General features: G+C 48.5%; 1 protein-coding gene across 1 annotated transcript; it reads right to left on the bottom strand.

The window, feature by feature from the left end:
- Nucleotides 1–6,022: 6,022 nt before the first annotated feature.
- LOC126036841 (olfactory receptor 14C36-like) lies at nt 6,023–6,949 on the bottom strand. Its single transcript, XM_049797057.1, has one exon. The coding sequence runs from the start codon at nt 6,944–6,946 to the stop codon at nt 6,023–6,025; it is 924 nt and encodes a 307-aa protein (XP_049653014.1). The 5' UTR covers nt 6,947–6,949.
- Nucleotides 6,950–18,934: the final 11,985 nt, after the last annotated feature.

The raw sequence follows: 18,934 nt of genomic DNA on the forward strand, positions 1-18,934 counted from the left end.
TGTGATGGGAGCCCTTGTCTAGAAAGGCTTTGCTTCTCAGCAGAGGCATGCTGGAGTAGATGGCAGGTGGCAACATCATGATGAATGAGGTTCCCATAAAGAGCAAAATCTGCAGTCCCCATGGCCAGAGAGAAAGACACCTGGGTTATGCAGCCCTGGCAGGAGAGGGGTTTGCTGTCCCAGGCAACTCTGCAGCACTGTGGGACTTGTGCCAGTGGTGAAGGTCATCTTCAAGAAAGACAAGTCCCACGGAGAGGACAGCCTGTGATCCAACCACACTGTGGACATCATGCTGGAGTCAACCACCTAGATAGCAGCTCCACAGAGAAGGACCTTGAGGTCCCAGAGGACCCAAGCTGTTGAGCATGATCATGCAATGCACCCTCATGGTGAAGGCCAACAGCCTCCTGGGTTGCATTAGGAAAAGCATTGCTGGCAGATGGATGGAAGTGATCCTTCCTCTCTACTGAGCACTGCTGAGGCCACAGCTGGAATTCTGTGTCAAGTGCTGGGCTGTCCATGCATCGTACTTGTTGACCTACTCAAGCAAGTCCAGCAAAGGGCCACAGAGCTGGTTTACGGGACTGAAGCATCTTTCCTAGGAGGAAAGGCTGAGAGATGTGGGACTGTTCAGCCTGGAGAAGAAAAGGCTGAGGAGGATCTTATTGATGTGTATAAAATTCCATCTGAACCCAAGGAAAAACTATTTGACCGTGTGGGTGGTTAAACACTGGAACAGGCTGCCCGGAGAGGTTGTGGAGTCCCCCTCCATGAAGTTATTCCATACTCACCTAGATAAAGTGCTGAGCAACATACTCCAGCTGAGCCTTCCTCAGCTGAGGGGGTTGAACTGGAGGGTCTCCAGAGGTCCCTTCCAATCTCAACATGTCAGTGATTCTCTGAGTATAAAGGAGAAAGGTAATACAGAAAGAAATGAACACCACTTAGCCTTGACCACAACTATTGTGGGATCCCGTGGAGGAGACCCAAGCTTGAACAGGGGGAGAACTGTGAGGAGGAAGAGTTGTTCTTTTGTGACTGTTAACCCCCTCTTCACCATCACCCATGCTCCTCTTGGGTCTGGGATGATTAGAAGAATTTGAAGCAAGGGAGTAATTTGAGCCTGGGGGAAAGTGTGAGGGCAATGGACTTGAATAAGTTTGCCATGGTTTCTCACAATCCAAACCTTTTTTACATGGCATAAATTAAATTGATCTTCCCCAAGTCAACTCTTCTTTGCCTGTGACAGTAATTAGTAAGTGATGTCCCTGTCTTCATGGTGACCCATGAGCTATTCCATCTTATTTTCTCCCTTCGTCCTTGTAAGTTGGAGGTGTGACTGGGCAGCTGGGTGGGGGTTAGGGTACTGCGCAAGGCTAACCCACTACAGGATGACCACCTCAGGACTGCTGTGTCCAGTATGGGGTCACCACCACAAGGAAAACCCTGACAGAGTGGAGAGAAAGTTGCAGAGGCCAGAAGGATGGTTGGGGCCCGGAGCACATTGTGTACAAGGAGAGGCTGAGAATGCCGGGGTTTGGAAAAATCCCTCAGAGCCAAACACTGGAGGAAGGACCCAGGCCAGGTGGTGAGAACTCTGTCAGTGGAGATTTTCAACATCTGTCGAGACAAGCACCTGATCTAGCTGGAGGTGTCTGAGAATGGGCTTGGCTGAGAGTCTCGCTGTGGCAAGAGCTATGGGACTTGATGTGTAATGAGTGTTGGTAGGAAACTGGTTCCCTTTGTATGTATAATGGCAGTAGAGCTGGGTATCCTAGAGACCTGGAGGAAGACAGGGGTGACCATGCAGCAAAGGTCCTTCCTCAGGGTTGGGCTGTATGGCCACTCACTCTCTGGCTCTTCTTTGTTCATACAATAGGTGATCCCAAACACTGACTGCATTTGCCCCTTCTCTGTCCCCACCAGCCCCCACGACCCAGGGCAGCATGACAGTCCTGGCCCTGGAGCTCCTCAGCCAGCTCTTGCATCTCTTCAGCCTCTTTCCCTTGTGCCAGATGGGTTCCCGCTGCCTGTCCTGTGATTGCAGAGTCCTCCTTTCCCTCTGAATACTTGGAATTAACACTTTTGTGTGATTCCACCTGGGCAATCTCTCACTTTGTGGAGCTCCAGTCACAGGCCAGGCTCACGCTGCCCATGGAGATCACCTGGGATATCCAGGCAGCTACAGATTCCCCTCCTGGAGGATGGCTTCTGCCCTGTCACATGTGGGAAAGGGCTGGGCTTGTATCTCAGTGACCGTTCACCATCTCCTCTGTTACCAGGCACCAACAGGTGAGTCCTAAGTCCACGCCTCTAGCAGGTCACAAGATGACAATGAGTTTTTTGCCCTTGAAAACATGGATCAATAGGCCTTTTTGAAGTGCAGTATCTCGGGCCTGTTCCTGACACGAGGCTTGGAAAAACACCCCTACTATCAGGCAGTGCACAGGGAAGATCCCTTTTTATTACAGAGATGCTGTGAGGGAGTCAGCTTGGACCCAGTGTTACAAAGACACATTTTTCTGTGGTCCTCCAGGTGAGACAGAGGAGGTTCATGCTTCACATGAAGTACGGGAAGTCCAAGTATTGGTCTACGAACATGAAACCCCAAAGAGCAATAACAGCAACAATAATGAAACAAAGCATGGGCCTAGTATGGGAGTCACTTGTGGAAAAAGACTGGAAGTTTACTGGTATTGAAAAATGTCCATGAAATCACTTTCCTCAGGGCATTTTTGAGCTCCCTGTTCCTCCTGCTATTGATGAGGGAGTTCACAACTGGAGGCACCAGCGAGCACAGCACTGCCACCGCTAGATCCAGGGATGGGGAGCAGATGGATGGGGGCTTCAGATAGGCAATCATGCCAGTGCTGACATACATGGAGACCACTCAGCCCACAAGGCAACAGCCCTAGCCAAGAGAACAAGGACCTCAGTTCTGGGTCCCAGCCCTACCAAAGCCCTTGGCTTTCCCCACCACAGGCTGTCCTATACTGCCCTATGTCAGTGAATATTTCTCTGCAGATTTTAACTCTCCTCCCTGCTTCCCCAACTCACTCTGACCCCATGATATCCCAAGGTTTACTGAAAACTCTCTGTCCTCACTGTTCTTCAAACATAAAGCTGCAGTTTTCTGAGGGTTAGACAATGTCTCTGAGTTCCCCCAAACCCATCTGTCTTCTTTCAAAGCCTTGTTTATGTTCCTCTAGCACCCAAGATGTGCTCCTCTAGCCCCAGGCTCGCCTGAATTCTTACATGCACAGCTCTCTCCCCTCACTACCTCGTGTCTCACAAACCCTTCCTTCTTCCCCCGCAGTGATGAATCTTCACCCCAGGAGGTCTGTGCATCCTCCACACTCATAGATGTTTCCTGAGGTCCACCCAAGTCTGGGAAGTGAAGCAGGAAAAGAGCAAGGTCAGCTCATTTGGCATGATAGCCACCCTCAGCAGCGGGCATTCTCCATTTTCTAGGCATGCACATATGATAGAATAATCTCTTTCATCCCTGACTTGCAGAAGGGTCTTCCTTCCTGACATCTTCCCAGGACACACCTCCTCCTCTTCCCCATCCACAGACATCCACTGCTTTCCATTTCTGGCCTCAGAGAGAGTTTCAGGATTTGCTAAAGCCATCAGTCACCTCCTTGTTTCTCACTGACATCCCTTGACCCTGTCTCTGAGCCCTACACATCGCCCATGACTGCTGCTCAGACCTGCTCACTCTTCAGAAGAGGCCTTGAGATTCTTGCATATTCCTGGAGCTTATTAACTCTCTTCCTGGCTTTCTCCAGAGCTCACGGCAAACGTTGTTGTCTACAACAGGGCCTTTATGACCATCTTTTATGAAATCATTCTCTTTTTAATATATTCTCTGCAGAAAGAGGAGCCAGAGAACAGCACCAAAGACACCACAACAGAATCTGAGTGAAGTGCCAGTAAGAAGCAGCTGAGCAACACCCAAGCCTCTGGTTTCCTGGCAAGGAGTCTCTCCTGTTTGTCACCTCTTCTCATGAAAGGAACAGGAAAACTGTCCATCCCATGGAGCTCTGCAGAAGGAAGATTGAGCTGTACATAGTGTGAGGCATTACAAGTGGGATGAGCAGGTAGACATGAATTTTGTAGGAAAGGCTTTGCGAGGGAGTACGCTGATGTCACCCAGATAAGGAAGTGGAGGCTGGGTCGTCTGCTGATGTGATGGTTACAAGTGTCCTGGGATAAAAGAACGTGGATGAGAGCAGGTGGGAGAGATTTGGTTTGCAGAGATTTGAGGTAGTACTTTCCGTGTCTGAGTAGCCTGAGTTTTAGAGCCAAGGAAAAATATAGAAGCTCTCAAGAACCTTTTGGAATTAGTGGAACTATCACTACTAGCAGTAAGAGGACAGTGCTGAAAGGGAACTCCTTTGTATTTAAAATTATGAACTAAAGGTTTTTAATTTTCTTTTTACATGACAAAAATAGCTATGCGTTCTCAGTGATTAGCCTCTGGTGTACAATTCTTAGAACAAGTGTCCATGATGGCACCTTCTGCAGCTGCTTCATGGCCCCTGTCAGCATGCTGTCCCAGTGCTGGCCCAGCCCTACTGCCCATAAATGGACCCACGGTCCCACTATGAAGGCACAGCACGGGATAGGGGAGAGTCAGGGTTGTAGACCTTCCCACCATTGTGACCCCAATGATGGCTTTCAGATCACAGTTCTGCCATGATCTTCATACTTTGCAGCTTCCCCAGCAGCCGACCCATGCCCTGCTGCAGCATTGTCCCAAATGGGGTTTTGCAGACAGCTCTGCTCCAGGGTCCACCAGGGTCTGGGGAAGGAGAGAAGCTGGGCAGGTCTGTCTGTTCTCCCAAACCAGCCGTTGGATCAGCAGGAAGATAGAGATGGCCTCAGCAAAACTCACCCGTAAACCTGGAGTGACCAGCAAGAGCTGGAAATGGCTAATGAGAGATGCTTGGGGTGACAAAGACCCTGAGCCAAATTTGCCGTCTGTCCACACCACCAAGTGTACAGAGCAGACTCCTCTCCCAAACACCTGCATGTCTTCCATGCTTTCAGTAAGCCCTGCCTGTGCACCAGAAAAACCCAGTGTCAGTCCTCACAATGCATGCTCACACACTACAAGCTATACACCTATATTGTTCTCTCCTGGGCACTTTCCAGGCAAAAAGGCTCAACCTAAACTCTTCCCACTGTTCTTGACCTCTCTCTACCTCCACCGCCCTCTCCCCACCACAGCCCAATCTGTGCTGGCCCCACAGCAGTGCCAACCACAGGGTGCGGCAGAGCTCTGGGCACTCACATCACAGCCGCAGACCCTCTGAAGGGCACAGCAGCTCCTCGGGAGTGGAGAGAGCTGAGTCCCAGGGCTGGGGGCATCTGTGGCACAAGGCCTGAGGAGATCCCCTTGTATGATAGAAATGCTGCAGTGGAGGCCAGCTCTGTCACACAAGTGGCCACTGCTTGTCCTTGCCTGTGGTCACAGGCCTGCCACAAAGCAGGACTGTAGCCATGCTTGAAGAGCACTCAGGCCTTCCACCAACCAAAGGGTTCAGAAGGAAAGCATGGAAGTGGGAAGAGAGCAGCTCAGGAAAGACCAAGCGCTGGTGCTCCCAGGCAGTGCTGCTGTGCTGGGACTCTATTCTTCTTCCCCTCTGCACATGGGCACTGCTCCCTGGAGCTGCAGAGAAGGTCTTGGAGGAAGGATCTCAGAAAAACAAGTCACTGCAGGGCCATTTATTTTGTTTAAACTCACAGAGGGTACGGTTCCTCATTTGCACAGTGTACAGGTCACACAAAAGCTGGATAGGCTGTGAAATAGAAACCAGTAAAAAGAGAGACATTTCTTTGTGGAAAGCATTCAGATAAGTAAACTAAAGCAAACCAAACCAAACCAAAAAAAACCCCCAGAAGAATTAAAGAAGCCACTAAAACCAAAATCTTTGTAAAAGAAACACCAGAAAGACTAGGCCTGTAGTGAGATATTTTATGAGTCCTATGAAAAGGACAAGTAGTTTATTCCTACTCAAAAGCATCCAGTGATTAGTTTTCTCAGGGCATCCTTGATCTCATGGTTTCTCATGCTGTAGATGAGGGGGTTCACAGCTGGAGGCACCACTGAGTACAGAACTGCTACCGCCAGGTCCAGGGATGGCGAGGAGATGGAGGGGGGCTTCAGGTAGGCAAACATGCCAGTGCTTACGAACAAGGAGACCACGGCGAGGTGAGGGAGGCAGGTGGAAAAGGATTTGTGCCGTCCCTGCTCAGAGGGGATCCTCAGTACCGCCCTGAAGATCTGCACATAGGACAGCAAAATGAAAACAAAACACCCAAATCCAAAACAGACAGCAACTACAAGTACCCCAGCTTCCCTGAGGTAGGCATCTGAGCAGGCAAGCTTGAGGATCTGGGGGATTTCGCAGAAGAACTGGTCCACAGCATTGCCTCGGCAGAGAGGTAGTGAAAATGTACTGGCAGTGTGCAGCACAGCAGCGAGAAACCCACTGCCCCAGGCAGCTGCTGCCATGTGGACACAAGCTCTGCTGCCCAGGAGGGTCCCGTAGTGCAGGGGTTTGCAGATGGCAACATAGCGGTCATAGGCCATGACAGTGAGAAGAAAATACTCTGCTGAGATCAAAAAGATGAACAGAAAGACCTGTGCAGCGCATCCTGCATAGGAGATGGCCCTGGTGTCCCAGAGGGAGTTGGCCATGGCTTTGGGGACAGTGGTGGAGATGGAGCCCAAGTCAAGGAGGGAGAGGTTGAGGAGGAAGAAGTTCATGGGTGTGTGGAGGCGGTGGTCACAGGCTACTGTGGTGATGATGAGGCCGTTGGCCAGGAGGGCAGCCAGGTAGATACCCAGGAAGAGCCAGAAGTGCAAGAGCTGCAGCTCCCGTGCGTCTGCAAATGCCAGGAGGAGGAACTGGGTGGTGGAGCTGCCATTGGACATCTCCTGCCTCTGGGTGTGGAGCACTGAACAAGGAGGCAAGGGCAGAGACAAGTTAGGGCATTATTCTCTGACCAAAATCAAAGCCATTTCTCATAATACATTCACTGCCTTTTTTCCATTTCAATGAGATCTCTGTTCAGCTCTGTGGATGGAGCTCTGTTGCTGGCTGAGTGTGCTGTGAGGAGTAGGACTGCCTAATGGGTGCCAAGGAATCAGACCTGCTCTGCCGCAGTGGGTTCTGGGAATGGTGTCAGTCAGTCCTGGTGTTTGAATTGGTGAGATGAATCTGCTCCTAAAGTAAAAGTGCTTGTCTACATCTGCACTCCCAGGGCTAGGAAAACACAACTAAAGCATTGTTTGAGAGAGAGGGGAGTTTTTACAGCTCTCCCCCATCACACCTCGTAATATTCTTGGATTTCAGAAAACCTCATCATTTCTGCTTCACTCAGAGAAAACAAAGTGTGTCCTGCGAGGAAAGAGTACTGCCTGCAGCTTAGTGCAGAGTGAGGAGAGCTTTTCTGTCACTCTGTCTTGTTGCCTGCTACCCTGAGCTCTCACATTACTGAGTTGGAGTGAATTCACACCCTGTGTTAACCTGAAAAGACTCTGGGCACTACTGAAATCAGTGATACCTACTGTCCAACAACAAGTGGCTCCCTCTTTCTCAAGGACTCCGCACCCCACCTCTTGCCAAGGACACACATGGTTCATTTAACAAACCCAGCAGCATTTCCACAACCATAGTGTGTCTGTGCTTCTCCATGCGGCATTCAGAAACACCAAGACGCTATGGGACACATCGGCATCCTGGAGGGCAGCTCACAACTATGAAGGCCACCCCAAGAAAATAGCCAAGTGTCCTGATGATGGTAACTCAGGAAGGGAGAGTCAGTTCATTTCCTAGGGAGTGACACAGGCTGCATTGCCCACAGCCCCACAGCTTGGAGGGAAGCTTGGACACCTGTGACTTTGTTCCCATGGACACAGCTGCATGGGAGGACCCACAAGATCAGCCTGTGACTCTGCAGCTGAGACTCAAACCCCACAGAAACAGACAGCCAGAACAAGATAACTATAGCAATAACACACTAGTGGAGAATCAAAAAAAAAATGCAGTGACTGACTGGCTCAGAGAGGCAAAGGCAGAGGCAGCTGGGCAGTCAGGAAAGAGTTACCCTTACCCAGCTGTACATGCCACCTCCCAGGCACCAACACAGCCAGGCAGTTGTTCTCATTCCCTGTGCTCTACTTCAGGAGGCTCCTATCAGACTTACTGATCCCTCAGAGTGTCACCTCAGGAGTCTCTGACTTGTTCAAGCAAGACAGCTCATTTTCCATTTGCCCTGAAAATTCTCCAAGAGTAGGAAACAGAAAACCAAACTCAGGAAAGCTCCTTAACTTTATAGCAATCCCTGCTTTGACCTTGCCCTTGGAAAGTGCCCTTGAAAATCTCCTGGGGATGATCTGGAGCTGTGAGCAGCCCCGATCCACACAGCACCCTCTTGTCAGCAGAAGGACCCTCCCCTACTGCAAGTTGGTTTTCCACCCACAGCTTCTCCCGACTCTGCTTCTGGAGTTCCCCAGGAAGGCAGAGTACTTTGACCAGCGGCAGAGTCCCTGCCCCAGCACACAGCCCCCTGGCCGCAAGGACCCTGCTCAGAAGGACAGCCCTGGGCACCCCTGGCTGCACACCCACCTTCACACTCTGCAGCCATCCCCGGGTGAAGGCAGCTGACATGCCCTGTCCCTCTGAGGGTGCAGCAGGGAAGCTGTGCTCCAAAGTGCATCCTTTTTCTCTACACTGGAGAAACTGTAAGAGTCCTCCTGAGAGGTTCTCTAGGCTGTGGGATGTGCCAGCTTTAGGAGGTCATTCCAGGAACCACAGCTGCATTGCCCTGCATCAAGACACTTACCCTGTTAAGGGCTGTGAGGTTTTTTTCTCCAGGTCAGCTCTCCTCTCTACTCCCACCCCACAATGCATTTAACAGCTCTCTCTGCCTCACTTCTCTCACCTCGGTGCCTGTGCTTTGCAGAGGAGCTGCTCCTGGGCAGAGCTGTCTCTCGGCAGTGCTGCCTGCTTACTATGAGCTCCCTCCAGCCCAGGAGCCCAGCCCAGCTCAGCAGCAGAGGACCAGCCCAAGGCAGCCCTTTCTCTGCCCCCTCTGGGCTCCCTCCTGGTGTCCCTGGGTCTCCAGGGGAACCTGCTGGGAAACAGGCTGAAGCAAACACTGGTGTTGCCTACCTCATCTAGGGAGAGACACTTCTTTCCTGAAATAAAATTCTCCTCTCAAAGTTACATGTACATGCCACATTTTTTGGTTGTATTGTTAGACAGGATACCCAGAGAGAGGCAGACAGGGATCTCCTTTACCCCTGCTGAGGGAAGGGATCCATGGGTCAATGGAGGCATCTCATCCTGCATTTCTACTGAGGGCATTTGAAGGAGGTTCAACTCCCTCCCATGCACACTACAAAGCCACAGGAGGTGGGATTCCTCTTGCCTCAGTTCAGGTGTGAGCAAAATAGACACCTGCATGGGAGCTCCTTGTCTCAGCTCCCATCTGAATTAATGGAGAGCAAAGGCAGGAGTCAGGTGTTCAGACAGAAATACCTGGTGACATTTGAACTGCCAGAGATGGTCCAAGATACAAGTAGGTAACAGCAAAGTGTAATGGAGAAGTTCATTGACACAGGGCAACCTCTTGGGAATCCTGTATGATTCTGGTGGGAAATTGCCTTGGCCAAGTGACAGGGCAGCTTATGCCCAACTAAAGGCCAAAAGTACCTTCTCCTACTCCTTATCTTCATGGCACTTGATACAGGTATTCATATGAACGACTGCAGTCAAGTACTGTTGGAGCGGCGGAGGAATGCACATAAGTTGACCCAATATGAGTGATAGAAGTGATTCAACTTTATTTGCATGGATAGCTCATGTTTATACAGTTTGCGATAATTATGCCTACTAGTCCTAATATGATTGGTACATTGCTAATGTTTATTCATTACTAAAGCACACCCACTTGTGATTTGCAGCTATGCGTGTTCTGTAACTTTCTCATGGGGAACTTCTTCAAAAGTTACTTGTGAAGTTATGCCAAGGTCACACCGTCCCTGTCTTTCTCCTGATAACAGCAAGACCAGCTGTTGTTTTTCTCCTGATATCAGTAAGGCCAGCTATTTTCGGCCAACGCCTAATCTTGCTGCTCAAACTGACATTCTTTCACACAGAACTCTGCTCGCACAACTTTTCTATAGACCCATGTCCTTTTTCATCAAGCCAATTCCCAACAATTCCCCCTTTTTTCTTTTTGTGCGAGTAGAGCTTGGTGCGTCAGCTTTGAGACTCCTTTTATCATGCGCCCATACACAATTCTAACTATTACACAGATTAATATCAATATACCCAACCACCGTAAGGCTTCTTTAATCCATGCCATTAGCCATGGTGTTATTCCGCCGAATAGTCATGACATACGGACACGTCGTAATGTGTTCACCATCGGGGAACACAAATGTAATCGGTAGCTGACTTACTAAGGTGGCTTGTGTGCCCCCTATCCCTGCAATACCAAAGTTTGGATTGATCGATGGCCATGATGGAGGCCAAATGCATTGTGAAATAATCATAACATCAGCACCTGTATTGATTGTCATCGGTTTCTTGACAACAACTCCATCGGGCCTTTCCAATTGCACTACCTTTTCTGGTTTACCTCTTGTTGTGTCCATGGCAAAGTATACCTGCGGTTTCCCTGTGGAGCCGAATCCACCATCTCCATGTTGTACTTCACCTGGGTTCGGAACACATGACCTGAATGGAACTAATTGTGCTATTCTGGTACCTTTAGGAATAGAAACAGGAGGGATTGAAACATGAATCATAATTTTCACAGTCCCACAATAATCTGCATCAATAAGCCCTGGGAGCACCAGAATTCCTTCTAGAGCTGTTGAAGATTGCCCCATTAAAAATGCACTAAGTCCAAACCCCAATGGTCCCTTTATGTTGACTGCGGTTTCCACATCCACTCCGGAGCTTCCTGCGGTGGCGGATCTGGTGGTTGCGAGGCTGCCTGAGGGCTGGCAGCTCAAGCCCCTTGCATTCGTGTCATCGCGCGAGGGGCCTTCGCGGTCGGTGTAAAGTTTCCCTTCTTCCTGTATTCTTGGTGGTATGGTTATCTTTCTTACACTTGTTGCAGCACTTACTGTTAACAGTACCTGTACATTTGCTCCTAATGTGTCCACGTTTGCCACAGTTAAAACACTTGTCCAAGGGTGTCTTACTGGCCTTGTGTTTCTTTGTAGCTCCTTGGAGAGCTGTGGCAGCGTAGGCTACTTTCTGTGAGTCCACTGATCAATCCATGTATTCTATCATATCAACGACGTCTGCATTTTTCGGCAAATTACACAATGCTTTGCGTGTCTTTTCAGTAGCATTTTCAAAAGCGAGTATTTTGAACATGTTTTCTTTCATGCCCTCGTTCATGTCAGGGTGGTCATAAATTGTATTCTCCTGTTTCACCTGGGTAAAAGCATGGCTGTACATATTGTCTGGTATGGTAAGAAAAGCTTGATACGCCAAGATCTGTGATTGATGATGAACCTCAGTGACACATTGTAACTGAGCGTTCCCTGATGCGAAGGGTCCAGTACCCATCAGCATCTGCGTGTTTACTCCCCATAGGGGATCTGTTTGTTGTTGTGATGTTGCTTGTTCCTTATCAATGCTTCTCCCACTGCCGGAAAAACACTAACATTTGGGCGGGTGTCAAAATCAACTGTGCTAGCTGTTTAATATCTTGAGGTATCAGCGTATCAGCAGAAAAAATGAATTGCAGTATTTGGTGAGTTAACGCAGATTTGATTCCGTACTGACTCACAGCATTCCTTAATTTCTCAATGACCTTCCAGTCAAACACCTCCCATTTTTTCTGTCCATTTGATGCAATAACTGGGAATGCTTGGAGCATAGTGCCTTCTATAATGGCCTCTTTTATTACTCCCCTCCGATGTCTCTGCCTTTCTGACATCTGCCGATGTCTCTGCAGCGGCTATTACAAGCGGCTCCACGTCTATCACGGGTGCGGTTGGTTTCCCCGTCTCTTTTCCCCATTTCCTTTAACAATTCTAACATTGTCTCTTTTTTGTTCTATTATTAGAGTAGCCAAGTCCTTGTTTGCATTATTTGAATCAGGGTATATGCTAGGTATAATTTGTTCATGTTGAACGGTGGTATCTGAGGGCTGGTTTTTCGTAGGCGGATTTTTACTCACTTCCTGATTCTGTAGAGTTTCCTTTAATCGTACGGTTACGGAGGCTTAGGAACTGTCAGATGGCTGATTAATAGCGGCAGTTTTAGGGAGTTGAGCAGAAGTCAAGGGCACAAGAGCAGGCAAACAAGCTCCAAAAAGTCTCGCTGCATTATGTTTTTCTCCCCGCTTTTCCCTTTTGCTTGCGGTTGGAGAAAGAGCAGCAAAAGCAGACACAGACGCTTTACAATCTGCTTTCATTTCCTACAGAGTTGTCTTAATCAATTTCCATAAAGTTGCAAGACCTTTAACTTCTTTAGACCCGTCACTAATTTCATCCCATAGGGAGGTTCCGATAGCATTCCAGGTACTAAGCTCAAAAGCTGTACCCACACTAATTGAAAGGTTTCTGTCCTTGCTTCATTAGTTTTTTAGCTGATTTATCATCGTCAATTACCATGTCACACAATACGTCTCCTAATCTACGCCATTCACTCTCCTCAAATAATAAATGCGGATTCTTAAAGCATCCCTTAACACGACCTAAAGCAACTAATCCCGAAACTTGCTTAACGAAATTTACCCCCCGCTTTTCTAAAAAGCACTGTAATAATTTTAGGGCTACCTCTTGATCCATTGCCGGCCGGCTTCTTGATACTCCTGGGTGCTACCTTGATTAAGGCACCTCGGTTAAAAAGTCTTTGCAGCCTTTTTCCAGTAGCCCTCACTGACGGCGAACCCCTTTTGGACGGTCCAGGCACAAGAGTTAACACACCAACCAAGACGATCAGCGTTCGGTTAATCTTTTGCCCCCCGGTCGCTGCTACCGGTGCTTCTCAGTGTCCGTCGCTCCAATTCCCCTTTCTTCGGTCCCCGTTCGGGCGCCATTTGTTGGAGCGGCGGAGGAATGCACATAAGTCGACTCAATATGAGTGATAGAAGTGATTCAACTTTATTTGCACGGATAGCTCATATTTATACAGTTTGCGATAATTATGCCTACTAGTCCTAATATGATTGGTACATTGCTAATGTTTATTCATTACTAAAACACACCCACTTGTGGCTGGCAGCTATGCGTGTTCAAGTAACTTTCTCATGAGAACTTCTTCAAAAGTTACTTGTGAAGTTATGTCAAGGTCACACCGTCCCTGTCTTTCTCCTGATAACAGCGAGACCAGCTGTTGTTTTTCTCCTGATATCAGTAAAGCCAGCTATTTTCAGCCAAGGCCTAGTCTTGTTGCTCAAACCGGCATTCTTTCACACAAAACTCTGCTCGCACAACTTTTCCACAGGCCCCTGTCCTTTTTCATCAAGCCAATTCCCAACAGTGAATGGTCACTGAGATACAAACCCAGTCCTTTCCCACGTGTGACAGGGCAGAAGACATCCTCCAGGAGGGGAATCTGTAGCTGCCTGGATATCCCAGGGGACCTCCATGGGCAGCATGTGCCTGCGGTGTGACCGGAGCTCCACAAAGTGAGAGATTGCCCAGGTGGAACCACACAAAAGTGTTAATTCCAGGTATTCACAGGGAAAGGAGGACTCTGCAATCACAGGACAGGCAGTGGGAACCCATCTGGCACAGGGGAAGGGGGCTGGAGAGATGCAAGAGTTGGCTGAGGAGCTCCGGAGCCAAGACTGTCATGCCGCCCTGGGGTGTGGGACTGCAGGGGGCAGAGAAGGGGCAAATGCAGTCAGTGTTGGGGATCACCTATCATAGGAACACAGAAGAGCCAGAGAGTGAGTGGCCATACAGCCCAACCCTGAGGAAGGACCTCTGCTGCATGGTCACCCCTGTCTTCCTCCAGGTCTCTAGGATACCCAGCTCTTCTGCCATTATTCATACAAAGGGAACGAGTTTCCTACCAACACTCATTACACATCAAGTCCCAGAGCTCTTGCCACAGCCAGACTCTCAGCCAAGCCCATTCTCAGACACCTCCGGCTAGATGAGGTGCTTGTCTTGACAGATGTTGAAAATCTCCATTGATAGAGATCTCACCAACTGGCCTGCGTCCTTGCTGCAGTTAGTGTCTCTGAGGCTTTTTTCCAAACCCCGGCTTTCTCAGCCTCTCCTTGTACACAATGTGCTCCAGGCCCCAACCATCCTTCTGGCCCCTGCAACTTTCTCTCCACTCTGTCAGGGTCTTCCTTGTACTGGTGACCCCCATACTGGACACAGCAGTCCTGAGGTGGTCGTCTTGTAGTGGGTTAGCCTTGCGCAACACCCTGACACCCACCCAGCTGTCCAGTCACACCTCCAACTCAAAAGGTTGAAGGGAGAAAATAAGATGGAATAGCTCATGGGTCACGATAACGACCGGGACATCACTTACTAATTACAGTCACAGGCAAAGAAGGGTTGACTTGGGGAACACCAATTTAATTTATGCCAAGTTAAAATGGTTTGGATTGTGAGAAACAATGACAATATTATTTTGAAGCTGGGACTCTAACCCAGAATCCTCAAAAGTTGTGGGACTCTAACCCACTCCCAAATTGTCCAACCCAGCAATAGCTTTTGCTTATGTCTTACGGGCAGACGCCTAGGCTTCCACTTTAGGATCCTTTAGTCCAACCCTGCGCAGGTTTCGCCGCGTCTGACAGGCAGATGATATGGTGGGACTCTAACCCACTCGGTGGGTCTCTAAACCACTTTAGTGGGACTCTAACCCACTATCCCTAATATTTCAGAAAAAAAGAAGTGTCTTACCAAAATCCAGGGGACGTCGCAAAGAGCCTTCTGGATCGGGGATTGATGGGTATCCCCAAGAAATCTCGGTGCCGGCTGGAACCGATCAGTTCCCCGACTCCTCCGGTCTCTCTCAGCGAGGTCCCATCTGGGTCGCCAGAAACTGTTGCCGAAAAACTCGTAATAAAGATCTTATCAACACCAATTTAGTGTAGATAAGCAGACACTTCTTTATTGATGGCCAGGTGCACGGGTGAGTTCTCTCAAAAAAACCACGCACACCTGAACACCAAAATCATACACCTTATATCAAACTTATTCACTCATATTCATCAGGTTTCCGAGAAAGGTTATGCATATTCATTAGATTTCTGGGACGTTATTAGCATATGCAAATGTCCTTCTATGCAGGCGTGATGAACCCTCTGGTGGTCTTCAGAAGCCCTCTGGTGGTCTTTCGTAGTCTTCCTCGCTTTGTCCGATAGTTGACCTCTCAGGTGATTCTGCGCTTCTCACCATCTTTTACATAAAAATGCATACTATGTCCATTCTTAAATATAACCTTTCTAATGATTGGTCTTTCTGTCACACCATCTCATTAATATTCTTATGTTAAAACAATCATTGGTTAATCTCACTTAACTCTACTGATTGGAATCCTCAATAATTAGATCAAGGTGGGAAGGGTAAGGGGTTTCCAAGCAGCAAACTGGTGTCCATAACGGTTTCCTTAATTTCCTAAAACAAAACACTACTGATCAACAAATCTTTCTCAAAGTTTCTGTGCTTAAATGATTTTAGACAATACTTGAATTCTTATGGTTACACACAATACATTTTCTAAAGTTCCCAAGTTCCTATGACTATATCTCAAACCTAACACTCCCATGGTTGAATGTGTAAAATGAAATAGATATGTATAGCTTTGTTAAAATATTTCTTATAATTCTACATTCTTATTAAAATTGAATATGATTAATTCTAACTAATAACAAATCAATAACAAATCAGTAACATTGCTGCCTCTATCCTCCCCTGCATCTCTCAAGACAATGGGACTTCTGGCTTTGGCATCATGCCTACATCCTGGGACAAGGTTTGTACATTCTGTCGGCAGCTTTCCCTGCTTCCACCTCCTGCCTGCTGCCTTTTTGCCCTGGAGTTCAGTCAGCTCACACAAGCAGCCTCCAGAGATGGTTGCTTCTCTTCAAGGGTATTTGGGGAGATCCTTCTTGTGCTTGGAAGTGGCTGTCCTGTAAGGCCTATCAGACTTCCCATGCTTCTTCACCCAGCAAAGCTGCTTCCCATGGCACCACTTGTCTCAGTCTCCTGAGTGTGTCCAAGTCTTCTCCTCTGGAGTCCCAGGTCTGTGCCCTGCTGCTGGCCTTGCTCACTGCCCTTTGGTGTCACATCCCCCACTAATTCATGGCCATGACAGCCAAGGGTGACACTGAACATCATCACATCCCTAACCAGCTGTTCCTTCTTGGCCAGGATCAGGTCCAGGTGAGAAGCACCCTTGGTGGCCTACCTGGCAGCTGCCTGAAGAATTTGTCCAAATAGCCAACTTCAGGCTGTTGGCACCCTGTTGCTTTGCCTTGCCAGGGAATGCCAGGGCACTTGAAGTTGTTCACCACAGGAACCTGCTCGTGAACCTGGAGACTTCCTGGGGTTGCTGACAAAAGACCTTTTCTGTTTCCTCTTCCTGAGCAAGCAGTTTGCAACTGCAAACACAAGGTCACTCCTGCTGACTCCTGCTCTGATCCCAAATGACAAAAGCTAGTCCAATCTGTTGTCTGTCACATAAAGGACCTCCACAAATCCAAGGTTCCCCTTCATACAGGGGGCATAGTCCTTGTCCTCCCTGCTGCTCCCTGAGCAGAGCCTGGATCCTTCCATTGCAGCACCACAGCTCAGCAAGCTGTCTCACCATGTGTAATTTAATCCAAAACCATCACAATTCTGTGACAAGCCATGGGTCTCCAGCTCCTCCTGGCAGTGCACATTTGGGCCACGGCATCTCAGCTGTGGCAGCGTACTGGACCACAGACTTCTCACAGGGAAACCTGAACACTGGTCCTGACCAGGAAAATATTGTATATCGAGTTATTAGGGCTGCGCTGCGCTGCACCCTGCTGCACGTACAGCACAGCCATCAAACCTGTGTTATGCTGCACAGATCCCTTGGCCACAGGAGAATCTCAGCAGGATATTATCACACAACAGCCGGCAGGCAGGTCGCACTCTGTACTGGACATCATGCCTCCTGCGTGGCCTTGCCTGTATCTAACAGTGCAACAAAACATTCCCATGAAAATGACACCTCTGTTTGACTGTTGAGACAATGAGTAGAGTTGTTCCCTGTAAGAAAATCCTACAGTAGCTTGAATGACCAAAACAGGAGACTGTCTTCTACAGATGGGGTGTGCATGGTTTCCTGCATTCACCTAGAAGGCCTGTTCAGTGCTACACCACCTGGGGTTCCCACCATCTAAAGAGGCCTAAGATGATCTGCAAGATTCTCTTATAGTGTTAACGACGATGAACATAATTTTAAAACACAGCTCACAGTATCCGAGTTCCTTTCTTACTGGTGTCGTAACAGACCAGCACCTCCTCGAGAAAAAAACAACTCTCTCGGCACCCTTGGATGCAGCCCCTATGGTTCCCATGGACTGGTAAGGGTGTAGTTTGCTTGAGTAACCCCGCACTTGATCCCCATCCACTGCTGGTTGTTCTCCTCCAGAATCCTGCCTCACAGCTCAAAGGCCTGGGACACCTTGCTGGTATTAACCGAGGCTGTGATCCAGAGTACCTCAGATCTATGTAGACCTACTCTTCTTCATTTCAGCAGTGGTCCTACCTTATCTCTTTTTCTTCTGTAACAGTTCCCGAAGTATCAAAAGTTCATCCTGGTGCCCTTGAAATCCTTTTTGAGCCTCCACCAAGTTTTGATATGGACTATTGCTGTTCTTGGAGGATGATGTGCTTGAGGACAAGACCACAGTCTGAAAATTCTTGGTCTTTTCATTGATTGGATCATTAAGGGAGTGAGTAAAAACCCCTGTGTGACATGCTTCCTCTTCATGCATTTCCTGCAGCTCTTGGGTGGAGAAGGAGCAGACCTTGCCTCTCTGTTGACTGATGCCTCTGACTGATGGCTTTAGTGTATGGCAAACGGGCACCAAATCACACTCTCTGTGATGCCGTCTGGAGTGTTTGTGATATACCACCCACCCTGAACGGGAATTGCTTTCCTGTAGCTCCTGTGAGGTCCCTGCCAGCCTTGTCATCTCATATACCTCTGTGGCCCTGGAGTTGGACATTAAATAGAGGACAAGCCCTGAATTCTGTTAGGCAGTGTGGGAATGAACATGGGGCACATGCCATTATAGTCAGTGGAGGTATAAAAATTTCAGATGACGGAAAATAGAGAGACGCAGCTCTCGCTATGGTACATGCCTGCAATTGTTCATATGACTACCTGTATCAGGTGCCATGGAAATAAGGAGTAGGAAAAGGTTCTTTTGGCCTTTAGTTGGGCATAAGGTGTCCTGTCACTTGGCCATGGCAATTTCCCAGCAGGCTCATACATGTTTCCCAAGATGTTGCCCTGTCTCTATGAACTTCTTCATTACAGTTTGCTGTTACCTACATGTACCTTGGACCACCTCTAGCAGTTCAAATGTCACCAGGGATTTGAATCTGAACACCTGACTCCTACCTTTCCTCTCCTTTAATTCAGATGGGAGCTGAGACAAGGAGCTCAGCTGCAGGTGTCTATTTTGCTCACACCTGAAGTGAGGCAAGAGGAATCCCACCTCCTGTGGCTTTGTGGTGTGCATGGGAGGGAGCTGAGCCTCCTTCAAATGCCATGAGTAGAAACGCAGGATGAGATGCCTCCATTGACCCATGGATCCCTTCTCTCAGCAGGGGTAAAGGAGATCCCTGCCTGCCTCTCTCTAGGTATCCTGTCTAACAATAACACTAAAAACTGTGGAATATAGATATAACTTTGACAGGAGAATTTTATTTCAGGAA

This window comes from Accipiter gentilis, unplaced genomic scaffold, assembly GCF_929443795.1.
Source record: "Accipiter gentilis unplaced genomic scaffold, bAccGen1.1, whole genome shotgun sequence".
Classification (NCBI taxonomy): Eukaryota; Metazoa; Chordata; class Aves; order Accipitriformes; family Accipitridae; genus Astur; species Astur gentilis.